The following is a 23,802-nucleotide window of genomic DNA, read 5'->3' on the forward strand; positions in this document are numbered from 1 at the left end:
AGTCAAAAAATTCATTGTTAGTAGCCAATTGAATCATCTGTGAAGTCAGCAAACAGTATGTTCAGCCAACCAGAGGTTGACTTACTATTTTTATTAAAAATAATGTTCAGAAATGTTATGTAAAGCCTTACAGGGAACTATAAGTGAACATTCTTGTCCTTGACCACCATGTGTTCATGGTTAAATCCAAGACTTGTACACCCCCCCACAGCATGGAGGATGCTACTTGGTTGTGTCTCAAACAGGCCATAAGCATGGGGGGGGGGGTTCAGTTGTCAGTTGATACCTGCAGCTATGGCCAAATTTCACCGAGCCAAATTTTAACTTGAACCTATCATAAGATAGACAAATACTAAGAGAACCTGTAGAGAGATTTTACCCTTGTTGTCAGTATATCTCAGTAACCAACTCCTTAAATATTTTTTTTAGAGGTATGGCTATGACCCCCAAAATGGTGTAAAAGAGCCATTCTCATTAACTTTCCCACAGGCTGGTAAACTCTGGTCCTGCATCTTAAGCACATCTGCACATCAATGGCATCACTGAATACCTGGTTGGCAAAGCGGGCAAGTAAATCAGACCTGCAAAGTGTGCATTGCAGCCGAGATTTGTCGAAGTGAGGTTCGCCGAATCGAGGTTGCACTATATGTAATTGTCTATGCACTAATGTGTTACTAATTTAGTGTAATTTGAAATCTTTTCAGGCTGGGACCATGAGCAAACTATTGATTCACTGCTCAGGAAAGGCGGCTACAAGGGGCCTGTGACTAGCGAAGTGCGACGCAGCATTAAGTTAACTCGTTACCAGAGCGAAAAAATCTCTGTTACATTTCAGGTAAGAAATTACTTCAGTTGTTTAGAAGTTATATTAATCTAATTATGTTGTCAAGTGATGATAGTGACTGAAGTTGATCATGCATCAGTGCAGAAAGGTAAGGGAAGGTCTTAAGTTGACAGCAGAAGGAAGTTGATTCTTGTAACTCATAAATACTGTGTAGCTATGAAGATTAAGATGTAACAGGTTTAATATAAAACAAAATTGTGACCTTTAGTAGTTAATAAATCTTCTCTCTTTCATTAAAGTGTATGCAGGGTTTTGTTTATGGTGACTGGCTGGGTCTACCCACCACAAAAATAGGCAACTGGGACTCACTCATCTCTTGATAATCATCATCATCACTACCCATTTCCCATTTTCATGGGGTGGAAAGACACCTACCAGGAAAGCATGGAAAAGTGCCTTAGGAAAAATAGGTACAAATACGCTGAGTTACCCCTGACCTTTCTTACTACCCTCCACACACATTACCATCTCGGGAAACTAGCACAGAATTGCCAGGCACAGTAGTATCAGGATATTAATAATTATTATTACACCTGATAGTGCTACACGGTATCATCCAGGTAGACTAGTACTGTACCAGCCAGCAATATGGGAAGCTTAGTACCGGCAAACATCATGGGGAACACTCGATAACATCCTAGGAAATTTATTCCACTACACCGTACCATCACAGGGAAAAAAGTACCACAGCACTGCACCATCACAGGAAGTAACACCACAATGCACTATCACAGGAAAAAAGTACCACACTACTGCACTGTCACATGAAACTACCACTACTTCACTGCATCATCACAGGAAGAAAGTATCACCACACTGTATCATCACAGAAAGAAAGTATCAGCACACTGCACCATCACAGGAAGAAAGTACAACCACACTATATCATCATAGGAAAATGGTACCACCATGCTGCATCATAGGAAGATAGTATCATCACACAGTAACACTGCAGGAAGAAAGTATCATCACACTCCACCATCGCAGGGTTAAAGTACTACCACACTGTAACATCACAGGAAGATAGTACCACCATACAGGAAGATTAGTACCACCACACAGGAAGATAGTACCACCACACAGGAAGATTAGTACCACCATACAGGAAGATTAGTACCACCACACAGGAAGATTAGTACCACCACACAGGAAGATTAGTACCACCACACAGGAAGATTAGTACCACCACATAGGAAGATTAGTACCACCACACAGGAAGATTAGTACCACCACACAGGAAGATTAGTACCACCACACAGGAAGATTAGTACCACCACACAGGAAGATTAGTACCACCACACAGGAAGATTAGTACCACCACACAGGAAGATAGTACCACCACACAGGAAGATAGTACCACCACACAGGAAGATTAGTACCACCACACAGGAAGATAGTACCACCACACAGGAAGATAGTACCACCACACAGGAAGATAGTACCACCACACAATGATGATAGTTCATCATTGTGAAAATAAGGTCTTAAGTTTTTTGTTCTTTTTTTAGTATTACTATTTGCTGGTTAAAGGCAAATTTGTCACACATTTGCAAAAGGTCATTTGTGAGTGACTGTCCATTTAGACTGCTTTCTGGGATTCTCTCTGGTATAACTATATTTGACCCCTTTTTTCATTTTTGGTGCATTAAGTTGAAATCACCAAGCAAGATGATGATGGGGGCAGAGTTTATGAGGTTTTGTCAGCAGTATTGTTTCATAAGTTGGTCTTTAGACTGCTTAGGATTGGCATCTTGTGATTTATATACAAGGACAGTCACCACATTTAGAATTCTATTTTGATTATCAAAACTTCCACCATATTATTTGCAATGTTTAGTAAATCATTGCAGATGAGTATGTCATTGATGTACAGGCTGATCCCACCCTGTAGCCTATATTTCCTATCATATCTGAAAAGATTGCATATTGGTACTGTATCCAAATCTCAGTGTTGTAATAGTCCTTTGTGTGTGTTTCAGTTAATACTTTGCCTGACCGATAATGCATAATGCGTCCGTATATGAATATACTCTGTGTGCGAGAACGCACGTTGCATCCAAAATTTAAATATTTGTTAAAATTCAACTTATTGTTTGATTATTATGGGACTAGAAAATGTGCGCCTTTCTATTGCGAACCATTTGATACCTAAATGAACTACGTAGCATGAAAATTGAGGTGGGAAGACTGGAAAAAGTATAAATATTTGAGTGCAGGTGGGTGGCCACTCACAGGTAAAACTTGGCATAACTTTTGGTGTGCTGTGGGTGGCGCACCAAGCCATTTGACATTATATGCACATATTCCCTTAGAACATTCTATTGCGAACAATTTGACATAGCACGAAAATTGAGATAAAAACACAGAAAAAGAGTATAAACATTGAGTTCGGATGGGTGCGGACTCACTGGTAATGCTCAGTCAATTTTTGGGTTTGATGCAGGTGGTGTGCTGGGCCTTTTGATCTTATATGCAAATATCCCTTCAGAGAATTCTATTGCGAACAATTTGATACCAAAATTAATAACTTAAAATTGAGGTGGGAAAAGTGAAAAGAGTATAAACATTTTAGTAAAAGTGCACACTCACGGGAAATGCTCGGTCGTCCTTGGTATGTGCTGGGGGTAGTGCACCAGGCCGGCCAAAGTGTTAAAGATGCAAACTCAGTACAGTATTTGCCTCATTTAATACTATAGCGCTCCGTTGCCTATGACCGTCGTCACTCATTTTCCTCCCGAGTCATCTCGGGTGACGAGGTCTGGAGTCACTCATTAAAATATTTGTTAAAAATTAAAATTTATCCGATCAATCTGGGAGTGGTTTCGAAATGAGCGCCTTCAGATTGCGCATAATTTGATACCAAAATGAAAGACGTAACACGAAAATTGATATCAGAACACTGGAAAGATATAAATAATTTTGTGGTGATGAGCATCCAAAAGTGTCCAAAAGTTAAAATATTTGTTAAAATTCCATTTATTGTTTTATTATTTTGAAACTTATTTTAAAAGACACTCCTTTATATTGCGAACAATTTGATACCAAAATGAAAGAAGTGACGTGAAAACTGATATCAGAACACTGGAAAGATATACAGTAAATAATTTTGTGGTGATGAGCATCCAAAAGTGTCCAAAAGTTAAAATATTTGTTAAAATTCCATTTATTGTTATATTATTATGAGACTAGTTTTAAAATACTCGCCTTTATATTGCAAACAATTTGATATCAAAATGAAAGACGTGACACGAAAATTGGTGTCAGAACACTGGAAATATATAAATAATTTTGTGGTGATTAGCGTCCAAAAGTTAAAATATTTCCATTTATTGTTCTATTATTATGGGACTGGCTTTAAAATACGCGCCTTTATTTTGCGAACAATTTCATACCAAAATGAAACACGTAACATGAAATTTTTTTTTGTCAAATTGAACGAGTATATACATTAGTCTGCAGGTGTGCCAATTGGTGCTCGTTCACGGGTAACTTGGCCTACTTTAGGCTTTGCTGTGGGGGAGTAACGCCGGGCTTTTAGACCTTATATGCATATATCCCTGTTGAGAATTCTATTGTGAACACAATGATACCAAAACGAACGACGTAGCACGAGAAATAAGGTGAGAAAACTGAAACGAGTATACACATTTTACTGATTTTGTGCACTTACGGGTAGTTTTGCTAACTTTAGGGTTTGCTGTGGGGAGTCATGGTGGGTTTTTGGATCTTATATGCATATACCCCGGTAGGGAATTCTATTGCGAACACAATGATACCAAAACGAACGACGTAGCACGAGAATGAAGGTGAGAAAACTGAAACGAGTATACACTTTTCGGTGTTGCCGCATGCTTGCCCGCACCGAACGGCACATGACGTCATTTCTGCGGCGCGCACGAACGGCACCCGATAGTGTTAAGAGACCAGTTTTATAATGAACTTTGTTTAGCGAGTTTTGATACCTTGTACAGTATATTAGAAAATAGGAAAGATGTTACAATATTTGTAGAAGTACGGAGTATTTTACTTGGTGTTAATATCTGTGGTTCTGGTAGAGGTGCCACATTATCAGTGTCCTCTCTACTATTTAGTTAATGGAGGAATTTTCATATTTTTCACCTTTCTTTTTCCCTTTATCTTACTAAAGAATCTCCCTGGTATGTATGGGTGTTGCTGTATTCAAAATGCCATTCTTTTGATTTTATGTACAGTACATGTATTTAAGATATTTCTGCAATTTCTTAGGTGTTTATATTTGCATGTTTCATATGCCTCTATGCATAATATAAGGAGGTTCCAAGTTCATGCTTTGTTTTGATTATCTTGATTTGTCTATACTACTTTCTGTAATTTCCTAAGTGTAGTTATGGGATGAGAGCTACGCCCGTGGTGTCCAGTCTTCCCAGCACAGTCATACAGTATAACGTTTTGAAATTGCTGATGATTTTGGCCTCCACCACTTTCTCACCTAACTTGTTTCAACCGTCTACCACTCTGTTTGGAAAAGTATCCGTGCTGGCTCTTTGCTGATATATTTACGCAGAGATCTTACAGATTCCTGTCGTTGATCAGTTGCTTCCTTTTGTGTTGGATTTGTTTGTCTATCTGGATCAGTGCTTGCATTTTGTTTATTGGTACCCTTTAATGCAGTATTTTTATTTTGTAGTCCGTCTGTCTCTCGACATACCTGGGTGTCTTACCTTTCATTTCCATATGTCTGAAATTTCTGAACATAGAGTAATGAGGAAATTCCTGTCCTATCCTACAAAAGAAATATTTTTCAGAAATTTTTGCTATCTTCAGGAAAATGCAGTTACTTTATACCCATTCCATAATTTTTAGGATTACTACCTATAGATATCTGTTCATCATCAATCCATATACTGAATTATGTATCAGTTCATTATTTATGTATGGTATTTATCATCACTATGTATTCTCCCCATTATCATCAGTCTATTGAATTGTCTATCCATTTATTGTCTGTCTATCCACTTAAAGCTATATCTATCCATTATTCATCCATTAAGTTATCAATCTATTCATTAATAAATGCATTTTCATTAATTCATCTATCCATCATCAATTCAAACGTCCATCCATTATCTACGAATACATTTATCCTCCTGTTTAGACAGTACAGTAATGACGTGCACCCTCATACATATGTTGACATAATGCATAATCAGAAAGTCAGATATGGTACTATTAAATTTGGACATACGTACTGGAAAGGATTTTGTATTTACGTTGCTAATAAAACCTAACCTAACTATCCTATACATGCTATCTGAGGCCTAATAGAGTACATGTATATACTATACTAGGCCTAGGAATATTTTAGTTTTGTTTAGCTTTATTTTTTCCAGACTATAAAGTGAATACCCGGTAGTAACGAACTCGATGGCACGCATAGTTACAAATTGCACTATCTAAACAAGAGGATGGGTTGATATTTATCCAGTCATTAATCCATATCTATCCAGCTAACCTTCAATCACTCATATTTATGTATGTATATGTATGTACCACATAGCAGTGAACTTGAGTTACAAGGTGAACAGGCATGAATAAAAAAAAAAATAGCAACATATACAATGAGAAATTAAAGTAATTTGAGAGATAAATTAATTACTGTAAATGAGGCATTAACTAGCATACGGTACATGGGTGAGCACCACTACGGCAAACATTGGCTATCACTGTAGTCCTCCAACCCTCTAGTTTGTCAGGACTCGGAGCTTGTTCGCATTCTTGGTCGAGTATTATGCCCCAACAAATTAGGGGGTTAGAGGAGTACATTGGTACAGTTATCAATATTTTTTTACCATAGTGGCACTTAACAAGGTATGTTAGTAAACGTTTAATAGACAAAAACCATCCCAGAACTAAGTCAACTCTCATACCAGGAACGGTTGAGGGCCACAGGACTAACAACACTGCAAACCAGACATGACAGTGCTGATCTCATCGAGACCTTTAAAATACCAAACAAGTTGGAGGATATTAATCCAGACCACTTATTTAAAAGGTCAAATGTAATGCAAACAAGGGGCAACGGTTTCAAGCTCAACAAGCCACACTGTAGGACAGAAAACAGGAGATGCTTTTTCACCCATAGGGTTATAAACCCATTGAACCGCCTACCTGCCAAACCCGTAAATGCCAAGTCATTACCTCAGTTTAAAATTCAGGTAGAAAAAATTCTCAGGAACAGTGAGGAGGACCTTTGATAAGCTGCCAGCTTCCTGTCCCCTGTCGAAGCCACTAGAGAGATAACCAGGTAAATAACATTAGTAATAGGGCAGGGAGGTGATCATGAAAAATTATATTTGATTGACATTTCTAGGTACTGTAGTAAAGTACTAGGTGAGTCAGTATCAAAAGGTGGATAATATAGTAAAGAAATTGTACTACTTTATTTATTTGTTAATTTAGTGTAAGTTGAGTAATTTTCTGTGGGGAGTCCCGTCGGCTCCCTAAAGTTATCTTCCTGATCAAGTACAATACTACTTTAGTGTCATCAGTCACAGAGTTCTTTATAAACCTATTGGGGACCATGAGCCAGAACCTGGCCCCCTTCAGAGAGGCGAAGGGAGCAATGGCCCACGAACACTTTAAATATAAAGTGTCATGTTGCCATCGACCAAAGAAGGCACCCAGAAAGGAAGGTGAATCAAAATGAACTACTGCCTGATTGAAAATTGTGACCTACGTTCTCACAAGTGCAAAAGAACTCCCGCAGGAAGCAAATAAACAAGCAAAAATTTGTCCAACTAACCCCCCATTCATTAGCCCCCCTACAGGAGGTGGAGCAGGCCTGGGTAAGTCAGGCTGTCCCAAGTCAGTTCTTTGACTGGTGTAGTTGTGCTGAGTGGCCGCTGTAGCACTGGCTCCATGTTCCCCTTTTCTATTTTGATTTTGCCCTTGCAGTAGTGTTATAAATCAGATGTGTGGAGTATTGGATTAGCATCTCGTGCCGAATACTATCACCTTTTATCGTGCGGCACTGGCAGAGCTGCTACAACTTGCGTTCTGAGTAGATGTCACTTCTGCTCCGTTCTGCAAGCTGTCTCTTGCATTTTTTCACCTCCTGCTTGCTCATGTGCTACCTGAACCTTCTTGGTCTTTAAATCGGGTTTTTGCCTTTCTTCTTCACCTCAGTTTGTGGTTGCCCTTTCGGTTCATGCTTGTTTTTGGTAGTTTTTGTTGGCCTTGGCGGGTCGGGTTGAAGAGCTTCATGCTCTTCTCCAGCTCTGGGGATTTTGTTTGTTTGGTCCTGGTTGTCATTTTGTTCATTTGCAACCAGGTTCTTCTTTTCTGGCTAAGAATGAGACGGTGGGCTTCCCAAAGAGTCCGTTGGTTGTGGATGCTTGGTTGGTTAGGCAGGGGGTGCATCGTGTGCTGTGTACTCGCCTAGTTACTGTGGCACCGTACAGTACTACTGTACTCATCTGTGTGCTGTGGCAGCTTTGCGCAGCTACCTGCGGGCCACCGCTTCTGTGTCAGTGAACGCGCTCTGGGTTGATCCGGTTTCCCTGGTTCCCTATTTCAGGGCTCATTGTCCTCAGTGTCATTAATTCCAGCCAGCCTGCAGTTTACCCTTGTGCCCATGATGTCAAAAAATATGCCACTCTTTCGGCTGTCTTTGGATGGTTTTCAGGCTTGGGGGTTTTGGGGTTGGTCACAGTCCTGGTCCCCAGATCTCTCGTAATCGTTCAGAGCCCTATGAGGCTTTGTGTTGCTTTGGGGCTTCTGTAGCGGACAACTGTTTTTGTTGGTTTGCAATCTGCTGGGCTGCTGCCTTACGAGTTCTTCCCTGTTTTCCTTCTGTTTGGGTAGTTAGCTGCAGGGAGCCAGTGGAGCTTCCCACTGAAAACCAGCATTGAATGCAATGAAATGCCAGTTTCTGGGTCTCCCTCCCTCTGGTAGGCAGTTTTCATCATTCAAAGAATTGACTGGGGTGGCTTGACTTACCCAGTCCAGCTACTCCTCCCCCTGCAGGAGTGGGGGGGGGGGGGGGAAGGAGTTAAAGAGTGGGGGGTTAGTTGGACAAAGTTTGACTTATTTGTTTGCTTTTTGGGGGAGTTCGTTTGTGCTTGTGAGAACGTAGGTCGCACTTTTCAACCGAGCAATGGTCTGTTTTGATTTGCCTACCTTTCTGGGTGCCTTCCCTGGTCGATTGCAACATGACACTTTAAATGTAAAGTGCTTATGTGCCATTGCTTCCTTCACCTCTCTGAGCGGGCTAGGTTCTGGCTCTCATGGTCCCCGGTAGGCTTACAAAGAACTCTGCGACCAATGACACTTAAGTAGTACAGTACTTGATCAGTAAGATAGCTTCAAGGAGCCTCCGGGGCTCACCCAGAAATGCATTTCATTACATTCAACACTGGTTTTTTACTCCATTAGGAAAGGTGTTCCATATTTTGGGTTCTTTATTTGCATGACGTGTTTACAGATTTAGTTGGACTCAATGAGATTCTTAATTCTGGTGTGATGTTCATGGGCTATATTACATCCATCTTGGTAATGTTTTAAATCAGAGTTAGTGTTCAAGAAAAAACTTTAGGATTAAACAGCACAAGAGAAGGTATGGAGTATGTTTAGAATGTTTAGGGATTTGAACAGAGAGCCTGTATGTTTGTTATCTGAAGAAAGATTTTTTTTAGTAGTTCTGAAAACTGATGTTTACTAGGCGATGATGGGTTTGAGGATCAAGTTGATGAATTTAGGGATCAGTTTGCCGGGTGATGATGGATTTGATGATCAGTTTGCTGGATGATGATGAGTTTGAGATGCACTCTTTCCAGAGGTTGAGCCCTCACTCACAGATACCATAAGTTAGATAGGGATAAATTAATGAGTAACATAGTGTGAGAAGAACAAAGTGGTAGAGATAGTATCTAAATTTTGTATAGTATGTCAACTGTTTTGGATACTTTTTGGCTGTGTTGTATATGAATGCTAAAATAAAGTCTTTTGTCGCTGTGTAAGTTTAGGATTTTCCCCTCACTTTTACTTTCAATGTTTATATTGTTTATTTGAAACAATATAAACATCCTTGGTTTGTGGATTGGTTTCCAAATAAAATGTAACACCATAGGTCTTTTCTGTGTTAAATGTGATATCGTTAGTTGACATACACGAATGAGCTCGAAATCGTTATTTACTGTTTCATTTAGGGTCTGTAAGTTGGGACTAAAGAAGATGAAGGTACAGTAGTCTTGCCAGTAAAGAGTATAGGCTTAAGGAGGGTAGAAAATTTGCTAATTGATTGATACATATAAGAAATACGAGATATTCTAGAATATCGGCTTGTAGCACAAGTGTGGATAATAAGAGTGGGAGAGATTGGTGTGTATTGTTCATTATGATCATCCAAACACTTGCTTGTACACCATTTATCCATTTTCTACCTTTTTATCCACCTGTTCATCCATCTTCCCAAACAAAGATTAATATTAGACTTGTAAGACGTGATGAAACATTAATTAAACGAAGGAGACAAACATTTAATGACTGAATTTTATAGAAATCACTGATGTGCTCACTAAGGAAATAATAAAGCTGTTTGTTAAAAAGGATATAGGACATATTAGGCAAAGTTCATGGGTAAAATGTCCTGAATTGTTTGCTGATTTTCAAGCAAACTATATGAAAATAACTAAGTTCAAAAGCACGGTAAATACATTTCATGTGCGTTTTGTTTCTACTGAATCGGCAGTTGTTAAAAAAAAATTTAAGGTCTGTAGATTGTTTTCAAGGTTTTGGGAAGTCATGATAGTTAAAGATTCTTCTAAAAATATTACCAATTGAAAGTAAAACAGGTGAGTGGTTATGTTATTGGACTGGCAGAGTAAAGGTTGAAAGTTCAAATCACCACTTGAAAAGCAATGATGGTTTCTACTTCAATTTTAAACTAAGATCGTGCATGCATGGTTACGGTAAGTCTAGTGTTATTGCAAACTCTGCGGTAAAATTCGTGTATTTTAGATAAATTGGTTTTGGAATTCACTCCTCAAGTCTAGATGGTTATAAAATCTTGCATCTTATATTAACGGTGATCGGTGAACATATTATATACTGTATGTTTATAAATTCCACTTTAAAATAAATGCACGTTAGCTTTAAATTTGACTTTAGAGAGTAGAGTTGAATTGGTTGCAGACTCAAAATAAAGGTATCATTACTGTGTACCATGAATTTTGTAATTATCATTGGAGAGAATTATCTCTGAAAAAGTCATTATATGTATTGCTCTAAGAATACTTCAGTTATCCTTCAATTGATAAAATATATCTATAGATTGTGGACCAGTGGGATTTTTTTTCTTAATTTACTGATTGTTTGTATAGACAGTTTCCTATACAAACACATTTCATAAATATTTAGTGGTAAGGGTTCTGATAAATCCTTACCCTCCAATTTATTTTTCTCATGTGGGAAAGCAATTTGTGACATTCATATCTCACTTTATAAGAGTGACAATGCTTTATATTAATGCCTATTTATCTCATCAGGGATATAGTAAGACTAGATATAGATATGAAAATGGTGGCTATGAAAAAAATGGAAACTTTGCTGTCATGCAATTGAGCTAATATGCTTGATGGACTACATATTTACAGTATACAGTGTAATTCAGTAAAAGAAATACTGGATTCTATAATCTACCTCTTATTAAGATTGCTATTTCTAAGATGAAGAGAAGAAATTATGGATTAGCCCTAAAATCTGAAGACAAAAATATGAAATGGAATATAATATACTGTCGTTATAAACTAAATTAGAAAAGGATGTAGAAAACCAGTAAAATGCACGAAAAAAAAAAAAAATCCTGCACATAAGCGAAAACCCTATAGCCTTCTAGAGTTACAGTACTGCACGTACATTCAGAAAAAATGGTAAAATTTCAAATTACAGTACTAAAATAGTTTTTAAATTAAATAAGTAAAACAAATATGTCTTGTCTGTACAATACTGTACTGTACTTACAAATGACCCAACAGGTGAATTAACAGACCTATATTAAATATTTGACAGCTTTAAATTTGTTAGTGACTGATTCAGATTCAGTGAGAAACATAAATATGTGAAATAAAATTGTAAAAATCTGAAAATACTGTAAATGAGACGCTAAGAATCGGCACACTTCCAGGGCCAGAAGATTTTGATTAGTGTGTATTGAATAAGTTGAGAGATACTGTACTTTCTTTATAATTTTTAACTTTTATTGTTAACAACACTATGCAAACCGAAGTCTTACCATGGACTGAGAATATATGAATATTAGTGCAATTGTAAAGAAATTTAGTAAGAAGCATCATAGGAAATGGGTGACCAGATAGATTGGCCTGTAATCTGCAAAATATTGGCAATGTTTCATGATGAAATAAATTAGAACATGATAAAGGGAACAAGTGATCTAGTTCTAAATACAGCTGTTGGACTTCAAATATCAATAAAGCCAATACTACTCGAGATGCTGAAACTAGTAGAAAGTTGGACCAAAATTTTGGAATGGTCGGAACCGTAAATATTGTTTATTTTGACATTGTGAATGCTTTCACAAGGTTATCCAGAAGAATGTTACACAAGTGGAAGATGAATAATATTAAAAGTGAGTACATAGCCTGAATTGAAAAGTTTCTCGGTAGCAGAAAAGGGTTATTCTGCATAGGAGTATCATCAGATTGACATTAAATAAAAAAATGGTATCCCTCAAGGAATAGTGCTGAAACCTGTTTTATTTAAATTATGCATCAATGACATGCTGAGTTCTGAGCTTGGTATTGAAGAGTGTGTTCCTGTGTTTGTCATGAAATTTGCAACACTTGAATCAAAATTGTTGCAAGAGTGATCATGTAAATTTTTCTTACACTTTCATCCTGAAAATGACTATATGTACTGGAAAGTAAAATTGTGTTCTATAATTACAAATTAAAGTAGGATGGTGTATATATGAATTCTGTTGATCATGAAATGAACAATGGGTTAATAATTGATACAGTATATATATATGATTTAACAAACACATTAAAGAAATTAAATTAATGCAAACTCTGGGATTTACATAGAAAGGATTTTTGAGTACTATATTTGGATGTTTAAACATTACACTTGTATGCCCTATACTGTACTTGTAAAACTCATATAAAACTTACAAACCAAGTTTGGTCATCTCAGTTGGAAAAATACATTTATATGATTGAAAACATTAAAAAACAAGCAATGGTAGTTTCTGGTTTGTCTCGGTGTCCCTATGAAGACTCAGAATCACTGTATTGCAGTAAGTTTTTTAAGTTTTATCATTGCAAATATGGAAACACTGTTGAAACGTATGATTTTAAGTGTAAAATGTGATTCAGATGTTTTAGCAGAGGCCTGAATCTGAAAATATTTAAACACTCCTCAGTTTAATATCAGGAAATATCTTTCTGATACCATGTTGAGGATTTGTGGAATAGCTTTACCAACTGACATTATACACCTGAATCGGTGCCATTCCCCCACACGAAGACCTGACAGACAGGACAGATAATCAAGCTCAATACTATCAGTATAGGGAAGAAATTGTTGCAACCTGACACAACACTGATGTTATCGAAGAAGAGTTGACTTGGTAGGCCTCCAAAACAACCTTCTGTCAGAACCAGTCATGTGAGTTTACGTGAATGTATTCTGTAATACCACTTTCTTTTAACCATTCGGTGACCACATTTGCTGTTGTCTTTTGTAGTGTGCTCCCCACCTCTGTGTCCTTTATATTACTATCACATATTGTACAATATCTTCATTTTCTCCAGCATTCATTCCACATGACCATTCATTTCCTACAGTTATCTTGCCCCACATAATCTTTACAATACTATGTCTATATTCTGTATTTAACACAAAGGAGTTATGGTCATCCAAAACTGAATTACAGTACGTACAGTATCTGAAAAAGACCATTTTTTTTATATTTAGGACCAATATGAATTCATGTTGCAGATGTATATATAAATATTCAAATAGTTTAATAAAAAAAACATTAAAACTGAGGCTTTGAGAAAATATGATAAGTACTTTTCTGAGTAGAATCATTTTGTTTTCTCCTTAAGATATGCTCCATTGTATTGACTAAGAACATGAACAGTAAGGCAAGACTGCATTTTGTCACCAGTACCAAAATAAGTTTTCAGTCATGCTTGTAGAGTACACTAGATAGTCATACTCACATAGATCGTTTCAAATCTCAGCCTGAGTAGCAGCTACTTTGTGAGAACCCTCGTTCATTACTCTGAGCATCCTGGTCTGGTTGTTTGAGTGCTGGCCTCTTATTTTCCATGGCCGATGGTAAAAGTGAATTAAATTTTATTTCCCACAATATTCTCAATATTCTGGATTCGATCCTATAATGAAGTGGTGAACAGCCGAGAAGTGATCATCAGGCTTGGAGAAAAGAAAATGGATGAGGTCCCTAGAAAGCAAGGGATGAGACTCAAACCTGGAGAAGGGCTGATGAGAACACCCAGTTGGTACGCTGAGAAAAATGTTGGAACAGGAGCCTGCAGTAGTGATCACATTTCAGGAAATCCAAACAACCGTTTGTTGTTTGGAAATCCATGTGGTAATATTCCACATCAAAACAAGCTCTTTGATTACAACTACACCAGACTAGTGAGTGAGGCGCTACTAGTTAGTGACCTGGGCTGCCATTTGTTGGTGAGCATTTGCATTAGGGCTAGAGGTGTTCATGTGTGGCGCTGATCGGTTGTCTTGTTTTCCTCATTGTTAATTTCCTTGTTTCAGGTGGCAGCTTGTTTTATTTTTCCCTAACTTTTCTCATTAGTTTAAATTTTATGTATTGATATTTAGTGTATAGTACAGTACTACTAAAGGCAAGAAAATAGTGAAAGCTTTGAAAAAATATGAAATAGGAGTATATCTGGGAGGGCTCCTATGGTGGCTCCTAGATGGTGGCCACCTGGATAGGTTCACCCAATTCAATTCTCACCAGGTCCTTGCAAATCATTGGATGCCTACCAGAAATTAAAGGCCAAAACTTGGCCTCATAACCAAAAAAGCCACCAGTAAGGTGGGCAAGCCAAAACACACAATCAGCAGAGTCAACAAATCTTAGAAAAAAGAGAAACCAATACCCTGAATTGTGCAAAGCACTCAATAATGAAGCACCTAACTCGTTAATTACTTCTGCATGCTGTCAGGTTCATGCGCACCTAGCTTGTCAATCCCTGAACTAAAAGCCTCTGTCATTTGCCTGGCTTGTACTGCAAAGCTGTTGTGAAAATACTGTAAATGTATTTCCCACATTTACAGTTTTGTTTCTTTGGTTTGGGGATGGCCTCTCCTCAGTGGCCCTGTTTGGTCTTTGCAAGAGGGTCAGAAATGTGGCAGTTTGGATTTCCTTCTATTATGTTTTCTGTTTTGGTCTCTCCAGCCCAGTAGTCTGGTTTGTTGTTTTTTAGGTTACATCACATTTTAGCAGAAAATCTAGGTTATTTAACAGGCCAAACAAACTGAAAGGGAGTTCACTCCAATTACTTATGATTATCAAAATTCCAATGTGTATTCTTTTAATACCAAGTCAACTTTATAATATATTCATGTCTACTGGTATCAGTAGTGTTAGGTCATTGTCTGGCAGACTCGAGTTTAACATCTATAGTATTTTATATCTTTTAATTTACCGAAATTCTCAAGACATCTTCCACCGTCCTCCTTTTCTCTACTCGTTCATCAACTCATTCACTGTCATTACTACTAAACATCTTTCCTGTATAGCTACCAAACACCACTCTTGTATAACTACCAAACTTCTCTCTTTGGTTATCACACATCATTCCTGTTTAACTATCAATTTTTCCTGTATAACTGCCAAACACCACTCCCGTATAACTGCTAAACACCACTCCTGTATAACTACCAAACACTGCTCCTGCATAACCACCCTTGGCCATTATATTGAGCTTCTGCACCCTGGATAGTATTGCAGTTGTCGAACCGTATGTGACACTGTTCAGTACTGTACTCGTGTTCTGGAAAGTGGCATATTATATAAAAAGGGGTTATATAAATTAAATACAATATGGATAAATACTGTACCTTAATTAAAAAAAAGTTTGCATGTGGTTTAAATGGGTGGATAAATGAATTGGTGAGTGAGTGACATGTTTTGAATGTGAAATTACCTAAGTGTAGTTACAGTTGAAACACAGAGAGCAAGATTTGTGGGCACTACAAGCACTTCATGTGGCAGGATCTGAAGGAGCTGACAGGTGAAAGAGGAGGTAATCTACCAGCTACCCCAGATCTGGTCTTTACCAAAAATAAAGATGATGTAGAGAACCTAAAATATGAGGATCACAAGGTGCCAGTGATCACTGCATTTTTGTGTTTGTTTACATTCAGAAATTGAAAGAGTTGGAAAAAGGGCTAGAAGAAAGAGAGAGAGAGAATACAGAAGAGGGGGACCACAGGAGGGTTAAGGGTTATCTGCAGGAGGTTCAGTAGGAGGCTGAAATGGAAGGAAAGTCGGCAAATGAAGTGATGGAACTTACAACTGAAAGGCAGCAACATTTAAATGTTACGTTAATTACATTTTTACGCTTTCGCAAATGCTTCATCTAATCTCGGGAACGTGTTAGGCTTTTATTTTCCATTTGTTTAATTCTCTCCCTGTAGCCACTAAATGGTTCAAATTGTTCACTTCAACACCTATATAGATAGATTTATTTAGGTGTTGGTAAAATATCAAGTTGTTCTCTGGTAAATAGTGACAAAATACTCATTTAGAATGCCACACATTTCTTTGTCATTGTCTGTTGCTTGACGTAATTCATTTTGCAATAGTCTTCTCCTAGTAGTAATAGTCTTCTCTTTTTCTCAATGACTATTGCAATAGTCATTGCAATACTATTGCAGACATACAGTATTGTATTGTATGCAGACATATAGTCTGTATGTCTGCAATACTATTGCAGACATACAGACTATTGCAATAGTCATTGCAATAGTCCAGTCTTCTCCCTAATCTTTGTTAGATACTGTATGTCTGAAAATCTTTTATAGTTTTTTTTTTTTTTATAAATCGGGCATGGATAAGAGGAGGCTCATTACTCATAGTTCAGAAAGCTGAATTGTTTTTAGAAAAGTGAGTTTAGATGGTGATTGAAGAAGTTAGCAGAGGAGTATGGTATTGACACACACTTATTTCTGATAGCAAGTAGCAGAAACGAGATATTAGAATTCATTGACAAGAGAGAAAGAATGAGAGAGAAAATGAGAGAGTGAGTGAATGAGAATGTGCCAAATGTTCTAATATATGAATCAAGTCTTGAAAATATGTAAAGCTAGATGAGACTGTATACCAGTGGTTTATGCTAGTAGGTAATTACCTAAATGTAGTTACAGGAGGAGAGCTACATTCGTGGTGTCCTGTGTTCCCATTACTCTGTCATATAACGCTTTGAAACTACTGATGGTTTGGTCTCCTCCACATTCTCATCTAACTTGTTCCAACCGTCTACCATTCTGTTTGCGAAAAAGAATTTCCTTATATTTCTTCAGCATCTTTGTTTAATTAGTTTAAATCTATGACCCATTGTTCTTGACGTTCCAGGTCTCGGGATTTCTTCCCTATCAATTTTATGGATTTCCGTTACTATTTTGTTCGTAGTGATTATATCGTCTCTTTTTTTTTTTTCTATCTTCTAGTTTTGGCATATTTATTGCCTCTAACCTTTCCTTATAGCTCTTGTCCTTCAGTTTCAGGAGCCATTTAGTTGAATGTCTTTGCACCTGTTCCAGTTTGTTAATGTGCTTCTTAAGATATGGGCACCATAGAACTGCTACATTTTCCAGCTCTAGTCTAACAAAGGTCATGAACAATTTCTTCAGTATTTCACCATCCATGTACAGTATTTAAAAGCAGTTCTGAAATTGGAAAGTGTTGCATAGGCTCCTCGCATGATGTTCTTTATGTGGTCCTTGAATGATAATTTTTATCTAGATCTAGATCCCTAGATCTCTCTTTATCAGAATATTTTAAAGATGTTTCCACATAATTTGTAGGTTGTGTGTGGTCTATGTTCTCCTGTTCCACATTCCATAACATGGAATTTATTCACCCTAAATTCCATTTACCAAGTTGTTCTCCATATACTTATTTTGTTCAGGTCTTCTTGAAGAACGTGACAATTGTCTAGCTTTCTTACCTTCCGTAGTATCTTAGCATCACCAGCAAATATGTTCATGTAATTCTGTATTCCATCTGGTAGGTCATTTATGTAGACACTGAACATTACTGGTGCAAGAACTGAGCCCTGTGGTACTCCTACTTGTGACATTTCTCCAGTCTGATACATTACCTCTGATTACTGCCCTTATTTTTCTGCCAGAAAATTTTTCATGTGAGAAGCCTCCCTGTATGTTCCAGTATGTTCCAGTTTCCAGAACAAGCTCTTATGTGGAACTCTGTCGAAAGCCTTTTTTAGATCCAGATAGATGCAGTCAACCCAACCATCACTTTCATGTAAAATCTCTGTGCTTCTGTCATAGAAAAAGAGTAAATTAGTTACACAGGAGCTTCAACAGGATCATAGGTGGTGAGATAATGAAGTTAGAAATGGAAAGATTGGCTTGTTTCTTTAGACAGTACTGTAATAACTGTAAGTGTAGCACTTACCTCAGAAAAATGAAGTAATAATGCCTAGAGTGTTGAACCAATGAAAATAAAGATCAACACTTTTTACTACCATTAAACATATCTTGCTTTAAAGTTTAGAATGCTGCTAAAACTTTTTTTTTTTTTTTTAAGAAATTTACTGTCTGAAACATTGGCAAGTCGACTTGAGGAAACAATTCCAAGTCATTAGGTTAGCAGAAAACATGTTTTTGCTGTTATGTTAAGAGGGGTCACAAATTAAAGACATCACTTGTAAGAAAGGCTGCAAAGCATTAAAAGCTACTTGAACAGGTCTTCTCAACTCTATTTCCTTTCAACAATTTTTGGATTTACACATGCTGTCATTCTGGAGTGGCCTCAAAAACATTTCTACAAAGAGTTTGAGGGTTCACCTTATGGCTGCTAAATTATTCCTTGCACATCATGAGATTAATTAATTAAAATCAGTAGACTGTAGTTTATAACATTATTATCTGCATGACTCTTCAGCCTAATATCACATTTATCATCTAACCTATTATTCAGAGTGTGGTTCATACTGCTATAGTGTAGGGTTGTATCTAAAGATTTGCCTGAGAAAATATTGGATTTTATGGAAGGTGATAATCACACTAGGAGAAAATACTTTGAAAATAAAAACTATATTACAGTATGCATAGAGGAACATTATTGATAGCTAGACCTAAATTCATGATACATCATGTACTTGTTCCTACATCGCTGTGTTATGAAGTTTCTTAAGTACTCTGTGAGAAGACTCGTACGCACGATTTGGGAAGGTGTTTGTATACAGTTATTAGCCATTTTTTATGTAGCTCACTTAAGTCTCGAAAGATGTCACTAGTGCTTTTTGTTTGACAAAGCGGAGAGAAGGTTACATTGTTAATGTTTAGCCAAGCACGTTGCAGGTTCCGCTGGAGAAGCAATTAATTGAGTGTAATTACAGGACGAGAGCTATGCTTGTGGTGTCCTGTCTTCCCAGTACTCTTTGTTGTATAACACTTTGAAACTACTGACAGTTTTGGCCTCCACCACCTTCTCACTTAGCTTGTTCCAACCGTCTACCACTGTAAAAGAAAATTTTGTAATATTTTTTTGGCATCTTTGTGTCCTTAGTTTGAATCTGTGTCTTCTTGTTCGTGAAATTGCTGGTTTCAGGAATGACAATCACACATGTTTGTCCGGAGATCGGCAACTGTGGTAGTCTCAATTAAAGTGTCCGAACACTGGCGATGTGTAACTATATTTTTGCTTACACATAAGCTATATTTCATGAAATGTGGCCACAATAACGTTTATATTTGTCAATCAGATGGTACATAAAACGTTAAGTATTATGAACACATGTAATCAACATTGATATGTGTTACATCACTGTTGCATCGATAACGTCACTTGCGAACTATCTACATCTTATTCTCTCATAATATTAGTCTATTTCGCAGTAAAATTATGTTTTTCAAGCTCTGCAATGAACACCAACATTGTAGCAAGCAAATATGCTAAATTTTGTCTTTACCTCTAGAGCTTCGTTGGTTGTAGTTGAATGGACGCCAAGAAACCCTCAATAAAACAAGTGTATCTTTGCTCCCTGATGAGTTATATTCCTTATGATGGATTTATAATAACTGTTTAACTCTGTTGTCATGGTGGCATACATAACTTTAAGCATTATTAGCAGATCTCTGTTCATTACAGAATTTATTGGATCGTGTGTAGGGTTCCATGCTGGGAGGGCTAGAAGATGGGTTGCGCTCACAAATACTGTACTGGTATATATATTTACATGAATTTACCTGAGGGCTACTAACACTAGTGGCCTCGACGAAGACAGGAAGCTGGCAGCTTGTCTTAGATCCCTCATTTGTCCTGATTTTTTCAAGCTGGATTTTAAAGTTCAGCAGAGTTTTGGCATTTACGGCTTCAGCGGGTAGGCAGTTCCATGGGCTTATAACCCTGTGATCAATGGTCATATATATATACAGTACTAGTATTGTTGCTTAAACTTGAGATATCTTAGTAATAAAGGTTTTAAATTGTAGCTTGTATTTCTGCCTATCTTGAGACATTAAGAATTTATATTTTTTTGTACCTAGGACATAAAATGAAATGACAAATATTATTAATTGAATGATTATAGGTAAAGCCAGTCTTTGCAGCTTCTTGTAAATGTATTTATTTAATTGTTTATTTGTTTATTTATTTATTTGTTTATTTATATGTTTATTTATATATAAAAAGGTACATTGGGTTGTGAGAGTTCAGTACATTACATTGGTCGTTGAGCATTATATTTCTGCAAAGCCTGAAACATGCATAGCATTTCATGCAGGTCCTTAAGTGAACTGAAAAAATAAAAGTAATAATAGGTACATGGTGGCAGAATTCGAGCTTAACATAATACCCGCAGTATAAATTGATAGCATTGATTACACTGGTGAAGTTGCATGTTTTAAAGTACTAAAATTGGGCGAGTGGGTAGCACAAGATACATTTTGAGTTTGGAGCAGGTAAGAAAACTATGAGGATGAAATTGGGTACTTTTTGGTTTTACTTTTGAATAAAGTATAGGTAGGCTAATTTATTTTTTTAAGGAGTGAGTTCCATAGACATGATCCTCTTATTTGCATGGAGTATTTGTACAGATTTAGTAGGTATTTAACATAATATAATACTGGTACATATTAATACAGGTTTAACATAATACTGTAGGTATTATGTTAAATACAATACAGGTTTAACATAATACTGTAGGTATTATGTTAAATACAATACAGGTTTAACATAATACTGTAGGTATTATATTAAACTCAAATTTTGCTACAATGTACGTATTATTACTCTTACTTTTATCACCTTTAGGACCTGCACGAATGTAAGGCTCAAACACCAATGTTACGTACTCTCACAACCCAATGTACCTTCTTGTATTTAATAAATAAATTAAACAATTTAGGCTTCCTAATGTTGTGAAGGTGCAGATATTATTGGTAAATGTAGGATCTACAAAACATTAGTTGCTTTATGTACAGTAATGCAATTATATATATTTCTTACTGAAAGTATTATACATTAAAATTGCACTGTACTCCCTGTCATTGGTCTGGGTGAGGTTAGGTAGGGTTTTAGTCTTTATTACTTAGTGTTTTATATTTTGCATATTATATGGGTAAGCGATTTTAAACTATAAACAGTATTTGAATGCGGCAACTATTAAGAAAGTTAGGCAAGACTTATTCGATTTCAAATTAATAGGCTTAGTTCTCAATATTTAATTTTCCATGAATAATTTAATATGTAGGCCTCTAATTACTAAAATACTTTACAATTTAAATTATGGGCGAACTATTTCTATTAGCAAAAATATTTGGTATGTCATAAAACACATTGACTATTGGTTTCTCTTATTTTAAATAAACAGCAGTCAATATTGACTTAAGTATTTATTTAATAACACTATCATAATTTGTATTTGTTTCTAAATAAAATACATATTTAATACAAGTTATGGACACACACAGCATATTGCTTGCAGGACGGGATACGACAGAGACCCACAGACGAAGGTACTATAGTTTGAGTTCCCAGTTGATACGCTAATGTAGTTGAGAAAAGACTTGTACTGTATATGGTTTATGTTAAGCTACAACTGGTCTGGAGGTGGTGTAGTGTGAGGTGTTGTTCTTAGGAAGATTGGCTTTCGTAAATGCCTTCCTGAATCGTGGCGTAATCCCTACGACGATGGTAAGAACCTAAGTACGTACTGTACTTGCATAACTGCTTCATGAATCCAGCCCCTAAAATATGGCTTGGGTCCAATAAAAACAACAACAATGGTATAAAGTGATAAAGCCAGTTATTGGACATGATGAAAATAAGAGATAGTGATAGCATTAATAATGCTATAATTTTTTTTAATGGGTTGACAATGGTTTTATTACAATATTTAGACATGCTGGGGAGGGGGTAAGTTAATGTTATAGTGTTAAATGATTACAGGGAGGTTCAGGTCACCCTAGGTATAATCTTCTCACAGAGGATGAAATTACTACCAATAACAGTGATGTTCTGATGGAGTATGTGGATGAAAAAAAAATCAGTGAAGACAGATAACAAAATGAGTATTGGTAATGCTGATTTAATTCTAGGAATGTGTTGTAACAGGCAGAAGAGACATTATAGCTTTCTATTTATGAACTGAACTCGAACTGCTCAAGTAACATTTCCATGGTGATATAAAAATGAGCAAAAAACTTTTAAATAGATGGGTATCTGACAAGAACACCAATTACCATTTCAACCAGTAGTGGTTCTGAGATAGAACCCTTTAGTAGATTCGAATGCAGATCTCTTAAACCATACTTGTGCCGTGCAAAATTAGATCTTTTAATTTAAGTTAGTTAAATTTTACACCTGTACTGTACTGTAAATTTAATTCTTAAGTGTGCAGTTACAGCACTATGTTAAAATCCTTTTCAACACTGTACATACGTTCACATTTTGCTGCCTGTGGGCATCAAGGATCAGGCTGAGCTACAAAAAAGGTAAGAACAAAATTTTTTAGTACTCTTTATACTTGAGTGAAGTATGTTTATTTGAAAAAAAATATAATTGTTTATATAATGTGTGTAAATATGCAAAAAATTTAGCTATATCATTTGCTATAAGAAAATGTGCCAACATGTGGAGGTAAATAGCCCCCCAAAACTATCTCAAACTCTGAATCCTCTCTCTCTTGTAACTTTAAACAACTAGGAAAAATTGTGGAAGTATTTATGAAAATCCAGATGCAGTTCTTCTATACTAAATTTTTGCCAAGGTATGCACCATAAGAAATGTGATTGTGGAGTGATAGCTCATAAAATGAAGTCCTTAGGTAAACCAGGGAAGAAGATACTTAGGTTTTAGACAAACGGGTCACAAAGAATTATTGGAAAACAAAATTTATACAGAATACAGTAAAATAATCAGTTTTGCAGGGCAGTTTACACCCGTTGTTGATGGTTGATTGCTTCATATGGATATGTTCTCTTATTCTCCATCTTTGGACGAGTTGAACATCACCTCCACTTTCCTCTGGGCAGACTTCCAGTTTACTGTTCGTAGCTTAGATGTGCCTTTTTTCCCTGCGCAGTTTCTGTTGTCTTATCTTCCTTAAAGTTTGGCCCAGTAGAACTAGCTTCATTATACTATTTGCAAAGATAAAACTATGTTTCTGAATTGTATCCATGCTTCCTAGTGGCAGAGTAAGATTCTGATTTTATTC

The 23,802-nt window shown here is 36.6% G+C and overlaps 1 protein-coding gene across 9 annotated transcripts in view; it reads left to right on the forward strand.

The window, feature by feature from the left end:
* The window catches only part of LOC123757562 (uncharacterized protein CG5902), an 81,871-nt gene that overhangs the window by 34,953 nt on the left and 23,116 nt on the right, over window positions 1-23,802 (forward strand). For 4 of the 9 annotated variants that reach the window (XM_045741312.2, XM_045741309.2, XM_045741311.2 and 1 more), the window contains 2 exons: window positions 705-835; window positions 6,754-9,833. In XM_045741312.2, coding sequence (XP_045597268.1) covers window positions 705-835; window positions 6,754-7,077 — 455 coding nt within the window. In that variant the 3' untranslated portion in view covers window positions 7,078-9,833. Of the gene's footprint in view, window positions 1-704; window positions 837-1,083; window positions 4,958-6,753; window positions 9,834-11,367; window positions 13,085-23,802 lie in introns of those variants that run through there. The other 5 variants (XR_006772778.2, XM_045741314.2, XM_069327151.1 and 2 more) reach the window with 4 other exon arrangements.

This window comes from Procambarus clarkii, chromosome 19 (assembly GCF_040958095.1).
Source record: "Procambarus clarkii isolate CNS0578487 chromosome 19, FALCON_Pclarkii_2.0, whole genome shotgun sequence".
NCBI classification, from domain to species: Eukaryota; Metazoa; Arthropoda; class Malacostraca; order Decapoda; family Cambaridae; genus Procambarus; species Procambarus clarkii.